The sequence below is a fragment of the Mesocricetus auratus genome, unplaced genomic scaffold (assembly GCF_017639785.1).
Source record: "Mesocricetus auratus isolate SY011 unplaced genomic scaffold, BCM_Maur_2.0 Super-Scaffold_100037, whole genome shotgun sequence".
Classification (NCBI taxonomy): Eukaryota; Metazoa; Chordata; class Mammalia; order Rodentia; family Cricetidae; genus Mesocricetus; species Mesocricetus auratus.
The window spans coordinates 6,067,329-6,087,183 of NW_024429215.1; the positions used below are offsets into that span (position 1 = coordinate 6,067,329).

Genomic DNA, 19,855 nt, shown 5'->3' on the forward strand with positions numbered 1-19,855 from the left:
CCACACCTTCTCAACTCTCCCCAGCACCTCCATCACATCTCCCTCTTAACTTCATGTCTCCCATTAAAATGTATTCATATTAAGGGCTGGAGAGATGGCTCAGTGGCTAAGAACACATGCCTTTCTTCCAGAGGACCTGAGTTCAAGTCCCGGCACCCATGTCGGGGGAACTAACACATCTGCCCTCCAGCACCTGCCCACACACAGACATACATACATACATATATTTAAAAAGCAAAAATAAGCCAGGTGGCGTTGGTGGCGCACGCCTTTAATCCCAGCACTCAGGAGGCAGAGGCAGGCGGAACTCTGTGAGTTCGAGGCTGGGCTAGACTGACAGCTTCCAAAACAATACAGAGAAACCCTGTCTCGGAAAAACCAAAACCAAAACAAACAAAAAAAGCAAAAATAACTCTTACTCTCTATTTTGCTCCTTCCTGCTGTCCTTTGCCCTGTATGTCGCTCTCTCCTTTTCCTTCTCTCTCTCTTTGCCCCCCCTTTAATAAACTCTATGGTTAATGGGGAAAAAAGCAAACATAAAATATTATTTGTTTATTTTAGGCTAACACACAAAGTGATGCATTTCATAGACATTTTCACACATACATATCCTTGTGCTTTTGATCTTTCAAAAATATATATTTATTTTATGTTTATGGGTGCTCTATGCCTTTAGGCCAGAAGAGGGCATCAGATCCCACTATAGATGTTTGTGAGCCACCGCGTGGCTCCAGGGAACTGAACTCAGGACCTCTGGAAGAGCAGCCAGCGCTCTTAACCACCGAGCCATCTGTCTGGCCTCATGCCTGCTTTTCCTTCCTCATCCGTCTCCTTTGTCTTCGCCCTCTCGCATCTTCTCCAGCCCTTTACCCCAGCCGATCGCCTTCCCTTCCGCTGTCATCAGAAACAACCCAACTAAACGAGGACCTCGTCACATTAAGTGAAATACGCCAGGGCACCAAGAAGCTGCCACACGCAATCTTTCATACATGGGACCAAAAAAAACGACACGGAGGAGGGACAGTTAGCGATGCCGTATTCCTTACCTTCCTAACTGCTGTGACAAAAATACCCACTCAAAGGGGAAAATTGTTACTGTGCTCATCAGTTTCGGTCCATCATGGCCTGGCGGAGGGCATGGGAGGGAGAGCACCTGCCGGAGGCTTTTCCCATCACTCAGGGAGCTTGGGACCGTACAAGAAGCAGGCTGTCTTAAGTTCCATTCCGCATAGGGATGTGATGAAAACACCCCGACAAAGACCGGAAGTGGTGGTTCACACCTGTAACCCTAGCATGGCCGAGCTTCTCACAGATGGATCTCTGTGAGCTTGAGGCCAGCTTAGCCTATACAGTGAGTTCCAGCACAGCCAGGGCTACATCGTGGGACCCCAATTCAAAACAAAAGCAAAACCAAGCCAGACGCAATTTGAAAGGCTTTATTTGATCACAACTCTAGGAAAATGTTTAGCACCGATGGGACATTAAGGCAGCAGAAACTTGAAGTAGCTAAGTCGCATTGCTTCCATGGCCAAGAGCAGAAAGTAATGAATTAATGCATATGTGCTAATACCCAGCTCCTTCGCTCTCAGAACATTTCGGTGACCCAAGAAGTAGTGCAGGTCTTCCCACCATAATTAAAGCCAATTAAGAAAATCCCCACAGGAGGTCTTACCCTCTCCCTTGAGCAGCTGGGAGGAAGGGAAAAGTAGAGGGAGTGGGAGGAGCGGAGGGAGGGGAACTGGGATTGGATTGTAAAAAATAAATTAATAAAAAAGGAAATAATGAGGTTGATGACTACCTTATACACCATCCTAGAGCCTTCATCCAGTTACTGATGGAAGCAGAGGCAGACACCCACAGCTAAACACTGAGCTCCTAGAACCCAGTTGCAGAGAGGGAGGAGTGATGAGCAAAGGAGTTAAGACTGGGCTGGTGAAACCCAGAGAAACAGCTGACCTGAACAAGGGGGGAGATCTTGGACCCCAGACTGATGGCTGAGAGGCCAGCATGGGACTGATCCAGACCCCCTGAATGTGGGTGTGTCAGTGAGGAGACTCAGGCAATCTATGAGGCCTGAGGTAGTAGATTAGTATTTATCCCTAGCATACAAATGGACTTTGGGTGCCCATTCCACATGGAGAGATGCTGTCTCCGCCTGGACACATGGGTAAGGGCCTAGGCCCTGCCATGGACGATATGACAGACTTTGAAGATCCCCCATGGAGGGCCTCACCATCCCTGGGGAGCAGAGGGGGGATGGATGAGGGGGTTTGGGGAGTGATGGGAGTGGGGGTGAGGGAGGAGGGGAGGGAGAAGGAGCTAGGATTGACATGTGAAGCAAGCTTGTTTCTAATTTAAATTTAAAAAAATATAATAGGAAAAAAATAAGAAACCCCCTCAGACATGGCCACAGGCTAGCTTAATGTAGACAGTGCCTCATTAAGACACCCCAGGTGATTCTAGATTGTGTCAGACTGACAATCAAGACCAATCATGACACAACTATAAGCCTCGATGTCTAAGACCCCCCCTATGCAGCCACGCTGTCTGTCTCAAAGAGTCCAAGTGGCCAGGCGCATGAGCCTGGGGAGGGGATCCATCTCACATTCAAATCATTAAAGGAGAACAGAGCAAGACTTGGGATGAGAGGGTAGTGAGTATGACCAAAGTTCATCACGTGCCTATATGGAGCAGTCATAATAAACTCTCTTACTAGAAACTGTTATTTGCCTGTGATAATTTTAAAAAGAATGGACACAGTATTCACTGAGGATACATTTGGGGACCCAGCGATGGCTCAGCAGTTAGGAGAACTTACTGCTGCTGGAGAGGATCTTGTTTCATTTTCCAGCACTCCCATGCTGGCTGACAACCGTCAAAACACTCATGCACATGAAAATTAATAAATCTTTAAAAAGGATATAAACATATATGTCAGAAACATATAATAAACAGTGTATGTAGAAGTAAATATGCGATTTACATATTCTAGATAAGCAGCAGTGCCAGCAAAGATGCTCAATACGTTCTTATTTTGTTTTGCTTTTCAAGACAGGGTTTCTCTATGCAGCCCTGGCTGTTCTGGAACTCACTCTGTAGACCAGGTTGACCTCGAACTCAGAGATCTGCCTGCCTCTGCCTCCAAGTGCTGGGATTAATGCATGTGTCACCACAACCTGGCAACATGCATGCGGACTGGGGCTGGGGATGGTGGCACATGCCTTTAATCCCAGAACTGGCAGGAAGAGGCAGATGGATGTCTGTGAGTTCAAAGCCATCCCATCCTGGTCACATGGCAAGTTCTAGGACAGCCGGGGCTACATAGTAGAGAGACCCTGTCTCAAAAATCGCCAAAGAGGAAAAAAAGCGTTAGAAAGAAACACACACATACACACACGTGTAAGACAAGCACTTGTGTGTTTCAGAATATCTCTTTACACTGTGTGAAGAAGTGTCACTATGATCGCTTTAACGAAGAGCTGAAGGTCCAACCACTAGGCAGGAAGAGGTTGGGTGGGACTTCTAGGGACAAAGAGTCTCAGGGAAGAAGAAAGCGAGGTGGCCAGCTGGATGTAGTGGAAGCAGGATGGATAGTACAAAGTAAAGGTGACCAAGACAAGTAAAAGAACACAGATTTTAAAATATGGGTTAATTTCAGCTCTAAGAACTAGCTAGGAACAAGCCTAAGCTATGGTCAAGCTTTCATAACTAATAAGAAGTCTCCATGTGGTTATTTGGGAGCTGGCAGGTGGGACAGAGAAAGACTCATTACATCTGTGCCCAGGCTTGGCCTCCATCCTATGTGCAGAGTCGAAATGAGTCAGCCATCATCCTGTCCCTGGATTAATCCCCAAAAGCTGGCATCATGGTCACACAGAAATTCACAGGGATAATTTGGTCCAATTACACCAAGGATTCACTGGTCCCCTGGGGCATTGTGCAGCCTGTGGGTAAAGAAGGACAGAGTTGAATTGAGGGGAATGCAATCTCTAAATTTGGGGGGGTCCCCACCCACACCCACCCTTCCCATATGGTCCTTCCCAAATGCTTCGTTTGTGGGGGAGTGTTGAGACAGGTTCTTATGGTTGGGCTGTCCTCAGACTTGCTATGTAGCCAAGGATGACTTTGAACTTCTGAACCTCCTGCATCCCAAATGCTGGGATTACAGATGTGCACCCCGATGCCCTGTCTATACAGTGCTGAGAGTCAAGTACTGGAATTCATGACTGACATCTGTAACTCCAGTCCCGGGGAATCCATGGCCCTCTTGTCACCTCCTTGGGTACTTCATGCACAAGGTGCACAGACAAAAACGCAGGCAAAATGCCCATACACATAAAATAACTTAAAAAAAATTTACTTATGTATGAGTGCTGTACACATGTATGCCAGAAGAGGGCATCAGATCACACTATAAATGCTCCGGAGCCGCCATGTGGTTGCTGGGAATCGTCAGGATCTCTGGAAGAGCAGCCAGTGCTCTTAACCACTGAACCACCTCTCCAGCCCACATAAAATAACTTTTAGAGAGCAGATGATGGGCAGGCACCATCAACTGAGCTACACCCAGAGATCACTTTTTTCATTATCTACATTTATTATTTTACTTTATGTGTATGAGTTTTTGCCTGCGTGTATACTATGTGCACTATTTGTGTGCCTGGTGCCTTCAGAGCCAGAAGAGGGCATTGGATACCCTGGAACTGGAGTTACAGGCAGTTGTTGCCACGGTGTGGGTGCCGCGAACAAAACCCCATCCTCTGTGAGATCTACAAGCTCTCTTAGCCACTGAACCATCTCTCTGGCCCCTGCTTCTAATCCCTACCCTGTGGTGAAAAGAATTTTCCTGTGTGCCTCTGTGGAGAAACTTGAGACACCACTGGGTGGGACCTGGCTTTTAGATGAATTCGTATTGATGTAGGGCATGTCATTGTAACTATAAGTAACATGGCTGAATTGGACAATTAAATAAATTTGCGACAAAATAACCTTGAATTGGTAGGTAGGTTTAATAGCTGCTTGGTAGAGGCCATTTCATAACTGGTGAATTTTCTTATTCAGTACACAATTGATTACTAACTTATTTTTTTCTCCTAGGGCGATTGGAGTATAATTGACAGGTGAAAATAAATATGCTGGGGGCTGGAGAGATGAGCCAGTGATTCAAAGGGCCGAGTGCTCTTGCAGAGGATCTCGGTTCAATTCCCAGCACCGTATGGTGGCTCACAACCATTCGTGCTCTGGAGGAGGAGCCAGACACCTTTTCTGGCCTATGCAAGCATCCAGCATGCACATGGTACACACATACACCCCGCACACGGTAACACATTCATGCAAAACACACCTACACATTACTTTTTTAAATTAAATAAGTCAAGTTCTTGCTCTATACGTAGTAAATATAATCCAACTTGTATCTGTCAATCATACCTCTGTCAACCTAGGATGAAGAAAACCCTCATAATTATACAAAAGCCCATTAAAAATAAAAGGAATATTCAGTTATATTACCAAGGTCTATTTGGAGACAGCCTCTGGCTATGCCAGGCTTCAACCAGGAAGCCTCCCAATATTAGCACAATTACAGCAGCCACTCCAATCCTGATGAGGTTACCCATGACGTAACCTGTCACATTATCTGGAGGACCATAGTCTTCTGTCACGGCATCTGGTGGGTTTGAAAGGGAGAAGATGATCATACTGGTCACAGAGGGCATCCCTCCTTCACAGACAGATAGAGTGAATCTGACTCCAGTATGTCCCTTTGCATCATGGACTCCAATCTCTAAAGATTTAATGTTAGATGGGTTTTTAAATTTAAGTGGAAATGGGCATTCCTTTACCTTCTTCTGTTTGTGTTCACTCTGCCTCAATTATTTTCCTCTTTGCTTGGCTTTATCTTATTTCTACCTCTGGTCACTTCCATTTCTTTATATCCCTTGATGGATTAGGGGTTAATCTTAGGTGCAATGCTTATAACAAAGGAGAGAGATCCACACATGGATCTACAGAACACAGAATTCAGTGGCAGGTCAGCATGCCACCTTAGACCACAAAATTTCATATGGGCAGTGAGCTTCAGAAAATTTGAACCTAGCAGAAGAAAGACTAGTTCACTGTATATCTGTTTTTTTATTATTTTAATTTTAAATAGCTTGTTTTACATGGCAATCCCAGTTATCTCTCCTTCCCCTCCTCCTGCACCCTCCCACCATCCCCCCAACCCCAGCCTTCCATCCTATCGCCATTTCCTTCCACATAGGGGATATCTAGAGTCTGTCATTTCACTCAGGGCAGGGTCCAGGCACTCCCCCAAGAGTCCAGGCTGAGAGAGCATCCCTCTTTGTGCTATGGACACACAATGTCTGTATGCCAGGGATAAACACTGATCCACTGCCCAGGGCCCCATAGGTTTCCCAGGCCTCCTCACTGACTCTCACACTCAGGGGGTCTGGATCAGTCCCATGCTGGCCTCCCAGCTGTTGGTCTGGTGTCCAAGAGCTCTCCCCTATTCAGATCAGCTGTCTCTGCTGGTTTTGCCAGCCCATTCTTTGCCAATTTGCTCATCACTCCTCTCTCTATGTTGCTGGATTCCTTGGGTTCAGTTAAGTGTTTAACTGTGGGTGTTTGCCTCTGCTTCCATCAGTCACTGGATGAAGGCTCCAGGATGGTTACAGACATCAAGTTCATTATCAGGAATGGGCACTCGAGGTGGTCTCTCCACTATTGCTTAGCTTGCCAGTTGGTGTCATCCCTTTAGATCACTACACACTGGGGCCTGATCTGTCTTCTAACCTATGATTCCCTCTTCCCCCTATTTTACCCCCCACTCAACCTTCCTGTTCCCCCATGACCTACTCTCTCTATCTGTTGATGAAAGTTTCTGCCCCACCAGCCTGGTCCCACAATGGCTTCAGCCCCAAATAAACACACAGACACTATGTTAGTTATAAATCTGTTGGCCAATGACTAGAGCTTCTTATTGGCCAGCTAGCACTGTCTTAATTATTAACCCATAACTACTAACATATATATTTTCACATGGTCTTGGCTTGCTGGAAAATGACAGACTTGCAACTCCTTTGCCTGCTACATGGCAACGGACTCTGGCAGCTCTCCTGCCTACCTTTCCCAGAATTCTCCTCCTCTCCTAGTCCTGCCTCTCTTCCTGCCTCATTGGCTATTGGCCAAATAGCGTTTCATTCATCAGCCAATAAGGGAAACATATACAAAAGGACAACTCCATCATGGGTCTCCCTTTCCTTCAAGAGGAGATGTTGAATGGTAAGGAGTAAGGGAAACGGCTAAGTGGCCAAAGTGCCTGAACTCCAGAACCCACATCCAACTGGGTACAGCAGTGTGTATCTAAAACCCACATGCACTGTAGTGAGACAGGAGGAGAATCCACACAGAAGCCCGAGGGCCAGCTAGCCTGGCATCTGCAGCAGGGGACTGCAAGAGACCCTGCCTCACACGGGGCAAAAAGCAAGGACGACAGCAGCCAGCACTGTCTTCTGAACCCCACACATGCACCTTGGCGTGTGAGTGCCTGCACTTAAACACACGAGCACACACGAGCACACACGCACGCAGCAAAAATGGAAGTTGGAGGAGCTGATGTGATGCTTGGCATTGATCTGTCCTTGACACAGCACGTGAATCAGCTCATCCCGAAGACGGCAACTTCACAACTCAACACACCAACAGCAAGGTTAACCTGCCAGCAGGACCCACACGGAAAAGCAGGTAACATCATTGCCAGCAGGACCCACACGGAAAAGCAGGTAGCATCATCGCCACATAAGAGCATCACTCTTCACCTGTCATTACTGACCACACAGACCTTCATACCTAGCAGTGATCACACCCTGCTGAAAAAAATCTCAAAGTCAAAAAGGAGAACTCACAACCAAGGTGTGTAGCATTTGCCGGGGCAACATTCTGGCAGGAAACTTTGGATAGTATTTGAAGATGTCAAACAGTAATGGAGCGACATCAGGGGAAAACCCACTTATACTTGTTTAACTATATCTATAGGTATGTAAATATGGGAGGCAAAACCCTCCACAGCAAAAACTTCCACACGCTAAAGAAAGAAAGAAACGGAAGAACACACTAGAACATGCATAGACGCCCCCCATGCTCAGGGATGGTCAGAATTAATAGTGTAAAAGGGGTCATATTACCAAAAGCAATCCTCAGATTTGGCATGATCTTACTCAAAACCTTAACGACATTTTTCATTGTACTAGGAGAAACAATGCTAAAATTCTTATGGAAGCGCACATGGCATCAAATAGCAAAGCGATCCTTAGCCGAAAAGCTATGTTGAGAGAGAGAGAGCACGATGACACCCAATCTTAAATCATATTACAGAGCCATAGCAAAACAACAAAGCCAGGACAAGCAGAACGACACTGGCGTAAACACGAGCATGTGACAGTCAAATAGAATGGATGAGACCTAGATATCAGCCCATATTGCGTGATTCGCCTTTTTCTGACAAAGTGGTCAAAAACATACATCACGGTCAGACATGACGGTGCACACATTTAATTCCAGTGCTCTGGGGGGGGAGGCAGAGCTTTGTGAGTTCCAGGCCAGACAGGGCTATATAGTGAGAACTTGTCTCAAAACAAACAAACAACAGATTATAGAAAAGACATCCTCTTCAACAAATGATGCTGGAACACCCATGCCAACTTGTTTTTTTTGTTGTTGTTGTTGTTTTTTGGTTTTTCGAGACAGGGTTTCTCTGTATTGTTTTGGAGGCTATCGGTCCAGCCCAGCCTCGAACTCACAGAGATCCGCCTGCCTCTGCCTCCCGAGTGCTGGGATTAAAGGCGTGCGCCACCAACGCCCGGCTCGATGCCAACTTGTTAAACAATGACAGTGGATCCATATGTCTCACTGTACACACACACACACAAATCAATTCTAGGTAGAACAAAGATCTTAAACTGGAAACTTTAACACTGCTAGAGGGGAAACACTTGAAGATCCATACACAGGCAAGCATTTGTTAAAATCCTCCTTGATAGCACAGGAAATGATCCAAGGAACTAGCAAATGGGATTGCATGAAATTAAAAGGCTTCTGTACGACAAAGGAAACACTCGACGGTGTGAGGAGCTGTCGGGTAGAATGGGGAAAAAATCCCGTGCACCAGAGGATTATTACACAGATGTATAAAGAACTCTGAAAATTAAACAACAAAAATCATCCAAACAATATATGAGCTAAAGGACTGAATAGGTAGTTCTCAGAACCAGAAACACAAACGGCCACCAAACAGTTGAAGAAGGTGTTCAATAGTCTTAGCCACTGGGAGAAATGCTAATTAAAACTGCTATGAAGATCTATCTTATCACAATTCAAATGTCTGAACAAGTAACAACAGATGCTGGTGCTGATGTTGGGAGAGAGGCATCCTTAGCACTGCTCCTTGGGAGTGTAAACCTGTGGGTCCTCTATAGAAATCAGTATGGAGGGTTCTCCAAAAAACAGAAAGACTACCAAACAACCCAGCTGTGTCATATCTTGGTTCACACCTGGAAGACTCTAAGTTAACACACCACAGAGGTGCCTTCTCATCCATATTTATCAGGACTTATTCACAGGGACCAGGGATCTAAACCTGTCTAGATGGCCATCAATGGAACAATGGAGCAAATGTGATGTGTGTACATAACAGAATTTTATACAGACACCGAGAAAAATAAGATCGTGGTGTCGGCTGAAGACCATTGTTAAGTAACATAAACTAGATTCAGAACGATGAGCATCATGCTTTCTTTCAAACGTAGAAACTAGACTAAACATTATATGTGTATGTGTGAAGGTACGTGCTTTTCTATAAGAGGGGAGTCACGATGGAATGAGAGCAAGCGTCCCTGTCGCTTGCACAGAGTCACCCTGATCAAAGCCATTACTTTGTGTGCTAACTGTGTTAGCGATCAGACGCCTCACTAAGGCAACCGAAGGAAGGGTTTACTCTGACCATGGTGGGAAGACACCGCAGCAAGGGTTGAGGCAGCCGGCCACGCGATGCAACCGAAGCCAGGAAGCAGAGAGAGTTAAGCCCCAGAGCTCAGCGCATTTTTTTTTTTTTTTTTGGTTTTTACGAGACAGGGTTTCTCTGTATTGTTTTGGAGGCTGTCGGTCCAGCCCGGCCTCGAACTCACAGAGATCCGCCTGTCTCTGCCTCCCGAGTGCTGGGATTAAAGGCGTGCGCCACCACTGCCCGGCTGCTCAGCGCATTTTAGCCTTTTTATTCAGTCTGGGATCTAAGCCCATCGATGGCACCACTGGGATATAGGACGAGCCTTCCTACCTCAGTTAAACTAATCTAGGTGATCCCTCGTGGACAAGCCCAGGGATTTGTTTTCTTGATGATTCTCTATCCCGCTGAGATTAACTTTTTTTTAATTTTGTTTATTTAGTATGTATACAATATTTTGTGTACACGTATCTCTGCACGCCAGAAGAGGGCACCAAATCTCATTACAGATGGTTGTGAGCCACCATGTGGTTGCTGGGACTTGAACTCAGGACCTTTGGGGCAACAGCCAGCACTCTTAACTTCTGAGCCATCTCTCCAACCCGGAGATTAACTTTATATTAACCCGAAAGACTAAATTGAAATAACGGGACGCCAGAGTAGCAATGCGCCCCTTCAGTCCTAGCATTAGGAGGCAAAGGCGGGCAGACCTCTGTGCATTTGAGGCTATCCTGGTCTACACAGTGAGGCCTGGTCTCAGAAGCAATATTAATAATGATGATAAGAGTAAGGCAGAGAAGGAAGAGAAGTGATCGAGACATCAACATTGTGTAACTAAATAAAACTCGTCTGCAAACTACCTCGCCTCATGCACAGGTGTTGACACAGTTCCACAAACCCTTACCTGTCACAGAGACCTCAAGGGGGTTGCTGGGGACTGAGGTCCGAAAGGGGGGCCTTGCCTGGAAGTACACACAGGTGTATTTCCCTGAGTCTCTGGCTGTCACTTTCTCGAGAGAGAAGTCCAGCACCGTTGCGGTCGAGCTGCTCATCTGCAAAGGGGATGAGTGTCCCTCCTTCAGCAACGCAAACTTGATGGGTCTGAGCATACTGTCTGTCCTCAGGCACTGCAACGTCACCTTGCTTCCTGCAACCACTGGGCCCCACTGGTGGGCTTGGAGGGAAGGCCTAGGCAAGTACCCTGGACAAGAAAGAGGTTTGAACTCACGGGAAGAAGCTGTAGGCACCGCCAGTACTCCTGTCCTTTGTTGGTGGAGTCCTTCTTTATTCCCTTCTTTCCTTCTCTTTCTCTCCCTCTTTCCTTCTTTTTCTCTCTTTCTTTCCTTTTTTCTCTCTTTCTTTCCTTCTTTATTTCCCTCCCTCTCCTCTCTCTCTCTCTCTCTCTCTCTCTCTCTCTCTCTCTCTCTCTCTCTCTCTCTCTCTCTCTCTCTCTCTCTCTTTCTCTATTTTTGGTTTTCCAAGACAAGGTTCCTCTGTGTAGGCCTTGTCCTGGAACTTTCTCTATAGACCAGGCTGGCCTTAAACTCACAGAGATCTGCCTGCCTCTGCCCCCCTCACCCCTCACCCCCAGTGCTGGAATTAAAGGTGTGCCCCACCACAGCCTGGAGAAATGTTTGCTTGTTTGTTTGTTATCGTTCTTGTTGCTTGGTAACGATCTCATGAGTCACATACCACTCACTGTCTACTGTGACTGCCGGACAGAGATTTCCCCCTCCAACGAACCATGGGTGGGGCCACATTCCTGTTCCTCTATCCCTTGCTCTCTCTGGAGATCCCATCCCGTTTCATCCTCCCTTCATGCAACCCCTGTCGACCCCCGTCTGAAGATTCCATCTATCCCATAGATCACTCTAAGACAGACCCTCCTCACCTGTGACCAGTAGGAGAAGGGGGTCACTGGGCTGTGTCCTTGTGTCATTGGGCCATTTGCTTTGGGGTTCACAGGTGTAGCGCCCTCCATAACCCTGTTGCAGCTCGGTGATGTAAAACTCGGCCGTATCCTCTGTCAAATCATATGGCTTCCTGATATCGAAAACATGACCTTCCTTCTTGAGGATGAAGTATTCGCTTGGGGTGGGGCTCTTACATCGAATTGTCACATTGCTCTTGGTGGGAAGCACCGAGCTGGGCCAGGCGCTGAGGCTGGCCTTGAGAGGGAGCCCTGGAAGCAAATGGAGCCCAGGGCTGCATCTGACTTACTTACCTGCTCCCAGAGCCCCCCCCCCTTCTTCTACGTAGAGGAGAAAGCACTGCAGAGGTCGCTCAGTTAGCAAAGGGACTGTTAGGCAAGCCTGAGCACCTAAGTTGGACTCCTGGAGTCCACATAGAAATCAAGATGTGGTAGAGTATGCTTGCAATCCCACCGCTGGGAAGGGGACACAGCTGGACCCATGGGACTTCCTGGTCAGCTGGTCCACACTAATTGGCATGCCTCAGGTCAAATGAAAGAACTTGTTTCAAAATAAGAAAGAAAGAAGAAAGGAAGGAAGAAAAGGAAAGGGAAGGAAGGAAGGAAGGAAGGAAGGAAGGAAGGAAGGAAGGAAAAAAGATTTCCAGAAATCCCTATAATAAAATGAAATAAAATAAAAAGTATGGAGGACTCCTGGTAAATTACACCTGCTGGTGATAATGTCAGTGGAGCCGGTGGCATCTCAAGTTCAAGGTGTCAGTCCACGAAGAGGCAAATTCCTGATGGGTGAATCTAAGATAGGCAAGGCCCCAAGACCACAGACTCCAGAATGTCTTTTGCTTCTGCTGTGCCTTTACATGTTTGGTGCTGCCATCTTTTTTGTTTTGTTTTGTTTTGTTTTGTTTTACGAGATAGGGTTTCTCTGTATTGTTTTGGAGGCTGTCAGTCCAGCCCGGCCTCGAACTCACAGAGATCCGCCTGCCTCTGCCTCCCGAGTGCTGGGATTAAAGGCGTGCGCCACCACCGCCCGGCTGGTGCTGCCATCTTTATCTGGTGTCTGGCATGGTGTAAACGGGTGTGGGGAGATCTTCACTGCCTGTAATGTAGTGTGTTTGTCTTGCGGAAACATCCTGTTCTACTGGGCATTGTTACCTGTGGATTATTATGAAGACGGTTTCTTCTTAATCTGTACTGCCTGGTTCATAATGATAGTTAAAAAGTAGAATTTTGACGATTAAAATAAATGCAGGGTAGTGTCACACAGCAGCTAGGACCCATGAGTCTCCCCATAAGGGCTATGTAGATCACAGTGCAGATTGATGATTAAGGACAGCAATTGGGTCCCAGGAGCCAGGCTGGCTTGAATGATCTGAATCTTAATGCTGAAAGATACGTTCACAGGTTTCAGTGTGCATCATAGCCGAAACAAAGCCTTAAAATAACTTCAGGTTAGATTAGATTCTTTGATAGGAAAAACCCTAGGAAACAACCTAAAGTTCACAAGGACACATAGCTGAGTTCTAGATTCGTTAGGTTAGTGTCAAAAATACAAAGCAGCCCAGTTGTGGCTGGCTGATGTACTTTCCTTGCTAGGATTGGTTGATGATCAAAGGTGATGGTTAGTTCCTTGTACCTATTTTTTGCCTTCAATCTCCTGATATAAGAAACTATTAATGAGTAGGTATGTACCCTAAAAATTTAAAGACGAGCTGACTGGTTGTTTTTCATGTATAAAAGTTTAGGTTTGTGATTCCTTGAAGATTCATTGTAAGACTACCTTTCTTTTTTTATTTTTAAATTTTATTTTATTTTATTTTTTATATTTTATTTTCCAGTTTAAATTTAGATAAGAAACTAGGTTGCTTCACAAGTCAGTTCCAGGTCCCTCTCCCTTTCCCTCCCCTCCTCCCGTGCCCTCCCCCCCACCTCCCCACCCCTATTATCCCCTCATTCCCCCAGGGAGTAAGACTACCTTTCAAGATAAATAATAAAGTGATTGACTCTTTCTTTGTAATCCCAATATGCAGCCTGCCAGTAGAAGATGGCTGAGAAAAATAGCCCTTGCCTGCTCACACTCTGTTAATCTGTAGCAAGTTACTTAGATGAAAATGTATGTGGGTTCTTGGGGTGACTTTGTTTTAATCATGTAAAAGATTAAAAAAAAACCCTGCCAGGTGGTCGGTGGCACACACCTTTAACCCCAGCACTCAGAAGGAAGAGGCAGGTGGATCTCTGTGAGTTTGAGGCCAACCTAGTTCTACAGAGTGAGCTCCAAGACAGCCAAGACTGTTTCACAGAGATACCTTGTCTAGAGAAACAAAAAAAAAATGAGAGGTAAAAAACACGGTTTTACCTGTATTCCTTTGAATCGTTCACTTGAAAAATAGAATGTAACCACATTGTAACTCCTATGTTGCCTGAAAAGCTTTGTTGAGGTATACAAAGCTGTCAAAAAGAGAATGCAGTGGTAGAATAAAGATGAAAACCATCAAGAGAGTAAGTTAGTGCCTTTTCTCTTACACCCTGAGATAATAAAATAGTCACAGCATGCCAACTCCATGGGTTTCTCTTTAAGATGGGCACAGGCAGCATAGAACAACAGAGTTGTTGACCTCTGGTGTGTACATGAATGCACACACGCACATGCGTACTCAGATATGCATATGGACACACACGTAAGGTATAAAAGGAGGAGGGAAAACAGGGAGAGTTTGTCTGGAGACCCACTTACCACTGTCAGGGATGTGGGTTTGTCCAACACAGAGCCCTGGGGGAAAAAATCATAAGTGAGGCACGAGTTCCTGCTTGGAGTCACCTAGTCACCCTCTCTGGTCCAGAGGGGCACTGTAAGAGCACTGACATCTTATCACTTGGTGTCTCCCTCTCAGGAGCTGGGTGATCCTTCACCTGGGCTGTGACTTCAGATTGTATCTGAGGTTGGCATTGCCATCTTGATGATCTCACTCCAAGGGTCCCGTCTTAGTTCTACAAACTGCCACCAACCCTTCCAATCCTTATCCTGAAGCTTCATACAATCACCTCTGTATGAAGCTTCAGGATATTGGAGCACGGGTCATCTCCTCTCCTCTGGGGAAGGGGCACCAGCATTGTAGGTCACTAGGGAGATAAGAGATTAGCCTATTCCTACTGGTATCAAGGACCTACGGAGGAAGCTAGGTGTGGGGGCACATGCCTTTAACCACAGCATTCAAGAGTCAGAGGCAGGAGGAGCCTAGTGAGTTTGAGGCCAGCCTGGTCTTCATGGTAAGTTTCAGGACAGCCAGGATTGCATAGAGAGACCCTGTCTCAAAACAGAGAAAAAAGATCCTGCAGAAGGAGGCTCGGGAGAGGGTTCGGTCAATCTGATACCCACAGTGAAAAAGATCACTGTGATGGCATGTGATTGTCATCCCGTGCTGGGGAGGTGGAGACAGGAGGACCCCTTGAGCTCAGTGACCAGTCAGTCTAGCCCAAATGGTGAGCCTCAGACCGAAAAGAGACCTTGTATAAAGAAACAACGTGAATAGCACGTGAGAAATGGCACCAGAGGTTGGATTTCTTGTCTCCACACATGCATGCACCTGTGAACACACACACACACACACACACACACGCTAACATGCAACTTATTTACAATGTATACAAACAAATGTAATAAAAATAAATCTATAATAAGACCCATCATGCCTCCACTTGTTGTGACCCATAGATGAAGAGCCATGGGCACATATTCATAGGATTAAAGGTAAATAGACTAAGTAGGTTGTATATATGTGCTCACACACACACACACACACACACACACACACACACACTAAATTAAAGGAAACTCATGTATTGGGGAAGGATGCTCTGAGCCCAGTAGAAGAAGCTGTGTGCCCTGTGCGCATGACTGTTTTCTTTTTTCTCTTTTTGTTGCTTGCAGTTTCTGTGTGTAGCCCTGGCTGTCCTGGAACTCACTCTGTAGACCAGACAGACATCCACCTGTCTCCTGCTCTCAGTACTGGGATTAAAAATGCCCCACTAAACCTGGTTTACTATTATTTTTTGATATGGAGGCCCAAGGAACCCAGGCAGGCTCAAATCCCCTATGTAAGTGGATGGCTTTGAACTTCTTTTTTAAAAATAATTTACTTTTTTATTTTATATGCAGTGGTGCTTTGGCTGCAGGTACGTCTATATTAAGGCATCAGATCCCCTGGAACAGGAGTTACAGACAACTATGGGCTGTCATGTGGGTACTGGGTCTTCTGGAAGAGCACTCAGTGCTCTTAACCACCAAGTCATCTCTCCAGCCCCGGCTCTGAACTCCTAAAGCTCCTGCTTCCACCTCTCCAGAGCTGGGGTTACAGGTGTGTGCCACCACAACCTGATCAGGAGTCATTTAATACCATTCATCACCTATTGTGCCTACTATCATATCAAAAAGAGCTAGGCGAGGTTGCACAATCTGTCATCTCATCACTTGCGAGTCTAGAGAGGAAGATCTCTGCGAGTTCAAGGCCAGCCCAGTCTAGGTTCTGAGTTCCAGATAATCCAGGGCTGCACAGTAGAAGCCTGACTCGAAACAATTTAAATATAACGAACGAGAAATTATTTCTGAGGCTGGTCTCTGTTGTATCTCAGTTACAACAAGTTGGCATCACAGAAATGCTGTGACCCAACTTTGGCTAGCAACAGCATATAGAGCTTGCCAGTTTTCATTTGTTTGTGTTATATCTATGTTCTATTTACTCACGTGTGAGTGTGTGTGTGTGTGTGTGTGTGTGTGTGAAGTAGTTCAGGCTGACCTTGAGGTCTCAAGTAGTTCAGGCTGACCTTGAATGCACCACTTACCTGAGGTGTCCTTCAGTTTGTGAAATGCCTGTCTCCCCCATCCACACACTGGATGATAGATTTGTGTCACCACAATTGGCTTAGAGCATTGTGGATGGAGCCCAGGACGTCATGCTCGCTGGGCAAGCAAGCAGCCTGCCCACACAGCCCCAGCCCCTGTTTTTCCCCATCTACGTCGACTCCATAGCGAGTATTGGTTTTACTCTAACCTGTACAAAGAGGCTTCCCCTTCATCCCAGGCACTCAGCACACTGATCTGGTGGTATGCGTTCCGGCTTCAATGCCCATCCAAGTATCTCACCACTTTATGACTTCCTGGAGACCAAGAGGATGACCCTGAGCGACTTACGGAGGTAGAGAAGGGGAAGGAGCCTAGGGATCATGGCGGCTCAGCAGCCGGTCCAAGGGTCTTCTTCGAGTCTCTTATCAGTAGGGGAACAGGACCAGGGTGTTGCAGTCTCTCCAGCCTCGGTGTGTAGGCAGGACTGGCTTTGAGCTGTTTCTCCCACATCCTTCCTCCCACACCCACTTTCAGGAAGTGAAGATGGCCTCTATTGCAACACGTCCCTGTGACCCCTTCAGAGACTTGACTCACTTGGCTCTCTTGCCACTAGGTCCACTTTCAGGCCAGACATAGGCAACTTCCTGTAGGACTAACACTGGGTTTGCTGGGTTCCTTCTGAGATGATGTAAGCATGTCGATGCTGAGATTTATGTAAAGTGAGGGGCAGAAACCGTGCTCACTAAGCATTGGCCAGTACACCTTTCCTAATAGGGGTGACCAGCCTGTTGTTACCGTCATTAAAATGTCTCAGTAACAAGACACAAACCGTGACTCAACAGTCCCACGAGGAGTTTTATTGGTGGACAGGGAAGGAAAGCGGGGTGAGGGGTAACCAACCTGTGCAGAGCTGAGAGAGAGAGAGAGAGAGAGAGAGAGAGAGAGAGAGAGAGAGAGAGATAAGAGACCTTTCTGTTACTGAGGAAGATTTGCAGAACACAGACAGCTCCTTTTCTTTTTAGACATTTGTTTTATTTTGCTTTGCATTTGAGACAGGATCTGGTGCAGCCCACCAGCCTCAAAGTCACCATGTAACCGAAGGAAGGTTGAGAACCACTTTGCTCACGGAGAACCATTGCGCTTGCAAAGCTTAACAGAGCCATGGGAGAGGGGCTGCGGGCAGGACCACGAGGGACCTTAAAGTAGCCAGACTGTGAGGTCTTCATCGGGCATGGGCATGATGATGACTTCCTGACATGTGCCCCCTTAATTGTCCTTCCCAACCGGTCTTCTTCTAGAAGCCACTAAAGCCACACACAACGAGGACAGAATTGCACAATGAGTCGTTTGTGGAAGTGACTGAGGCGGGAGGGTGCCAGTCACCAAGCCCAACTGTGCTGATCTTTTTTGTTGAACACATGAAGATGGTGACAGTTCAGCGCAAAGGATAATCCTTTGCCACACACACTTAAAATAAAAATCTGACAGGCCCTGGAGATCCACCATGGAGGGCCTCACCCTCCCTGGGGATCGGAGTGGAGACTGGGTGGGAGACTGGGGGGTCTGGTGGGGAGGAATGGGGAGGGGAGGGAGAGGGAGCTGTGGTTGACTTGTGAAATAAGTTTGTTTCTAACAAATAAAAAAAAAGGAAGAAAAAAATAAAAACAAAACCAAAAAACTCTTGAACATTAGATGAGTAAAAAAAGTAAAGTAAAAAGAAAAGAAAACTAGGTAAGTAAATGAATAATTTTTTTCCAAAAGCTTTAAGAGATTTATTTATTTACTATGTACATAGTGTTCTGCCTGCATGTGTGCCTGTAACAACAGCAGAGGACACCAGATCTCAGTATAGATGGCTGTGAGCCACCATGTGGTTGCCGGGAATTGAACTCGGGACCCACTAGAAGAGCAGCCAGGGCTCTTAACCGCTGAGTCATCTCTCCAGCCCAGAAATAAAAGTTTTTGGGTTTTGTTTTGTTTTTGTTTTCTACAAGAAGGAAATAAATCTTCGCTGGAGATTTCAAGAAAGGGAACCCGAATGTGGGTTCGGGGACACCCCTGTTTCACCATCTGATGCCTTCCCTCAGACTCCAGCTCTTCCTCTGCTTCTTCAGAACTGAGCAGGCGCAAGAGTCGTGAGGCTGGCTGGTCTGATGGAACGCTTCTCGGCTCATAGGTCTGGCGTCCTACTCTCCATAAGCCACTCCACAGGCTCCTTCAGCTCTGGAGGCCTGGAGTTCTTTACCCTGAAGGCTAGCAAGGAGCAGCGTCAAACCCTGGGAGGAGGATTTGCGTGTGGGTACTGTGGACGCATGGCAGCGCCTGAACTGGGCATCGAGATGTGCGTAGGCAACGTCAAAGAGCGGAGAGGATGGGTGGAAGGAGAGCTGTCAGACGCTGCATTCCAGACGAGGCGCGGCTGTGACATCCACACAACGCATTGCAGCATCTGTGGATACTGCGCAGGATCAAGCCACTCGCGATCTCTGGCTTGGGCGGACGCGCCTACACGCATGTCTGCGCATCGTGCACGCATGTCCGCGCCTCGTGCACGCATGTCCGCGCCTCGTGCACGCATGTCCGCGCCTCGTGCACGCATGTCCGCGCCTCGTGCACGCATGTCCGCGCATCGTGTGTGTGCCTGGTACTGGCGGCTATCAGAAGAGGATGTGAGATCTCCTGGAACTGGAGTTGTGGATGGTTCTGAGACAGCGTGTGGGTACCAGGAACTGGACCTGGGTCCTCTGAAAGAGCAATAAGTGCTCTGACAGATGAACACATGCCCAGCCCCTGCATGTGCTTTCCTGCTAGGCTAGACTGAGAGCCCTCTGTTGAAGGCCATGGTTTCTCTGATAGGATACAAAATTTGGGGTTGCTCTTATTTTTACATGTTTTTATTTAGTGTGTGTCCACCCACACTTTTTTTTTTTCATTTTGGTTTTGTTTTGTTTTTCCGAGACAGGGTTTCTCCGTATTGTTTTGGAGGTTGTCCTGGAACTCGCTCTGTAGACCAGGCTGACCTTGAACTCACAGAGATCTGCCTGCCTCTGCCTCCTGAGTGCTGGGACTAAAGGCGTGCGCCACAGAC

General features: G+C 46.8%; 1 protein-coding gene across 3 annotated transcripts; it reads right to left on the reverse strand.

Annotated features, from left to right (window-relative positions):
- Window positions 1-3,400: 3,400 nt before the first annotated feature.
- LOC101827366 (T-cell-interacting, activating receptor on myeloid cells protein 1) lies at window positions 3,401-17,256 on the reverse strand. Of its 3 annotated transcripts, none has more exons than XM_040734132.1 (6): window positions 17,116-17,256; window positions 14,662-14,697; window positions 11,892-12,182; window positions 10,905-11,201; window positions 5,512-5,668; window positions 3,401-3,944 (listed from the first exon to the last, which is right to left on the reverse strand). In XM_040734132.1, the coding sequence occupies exons 1-6, from the start codon at window positions 17,147-17,149 to the stop codon at window positions 3,917-3,919; spliced, it is 843 nt and encodes a 280-aa protein (XP_040590066.1). In that variant the 5' UTR covers window positions 17,150-17,256; the 3' UTR covers window positions 3,401-3,916. The 3 variants fall into 3 exon arrangements, with proteins under 3 accessions (XP_040590066.1, XP_040590067.1, XP_040590068.1); XM_040734133.1 differs by lacking the exon at window positions 17,116-17,256 and adding an exon at window positions 16,976-17,109; XM_040734134.1 differs by lacking the exon at window positions 14,662-14,697.
- Between the last annotated feature and the right edge of the window lie 2,599 nt (window positions 17,257-19,855).

Bases quoted from the DNA above. Each gene is read 5' to 3' on its own strand.
- LOC101827366 (XM_040734132.1), bottom strand. From the start codon at position 17,149: ATGATCCCTAGGCTCCTTCCCCTTCTCTACCTCC. The intron at 14,698-17,115 runs GTAAGTCGCTCA...TTTTTCCCCCAG, and splicing joins CCTTCCCCTTCTCTACCTCC to GGCTCTGTGTTGGACAAACC. The intron at 11,202-11,891 runs GTGAGGAGGGTC...TTTCTTGTCCAG, and splicing joins CCTTCTCCTACTGGTCACAG to GGTACTTGCCTAGGCCTTCC.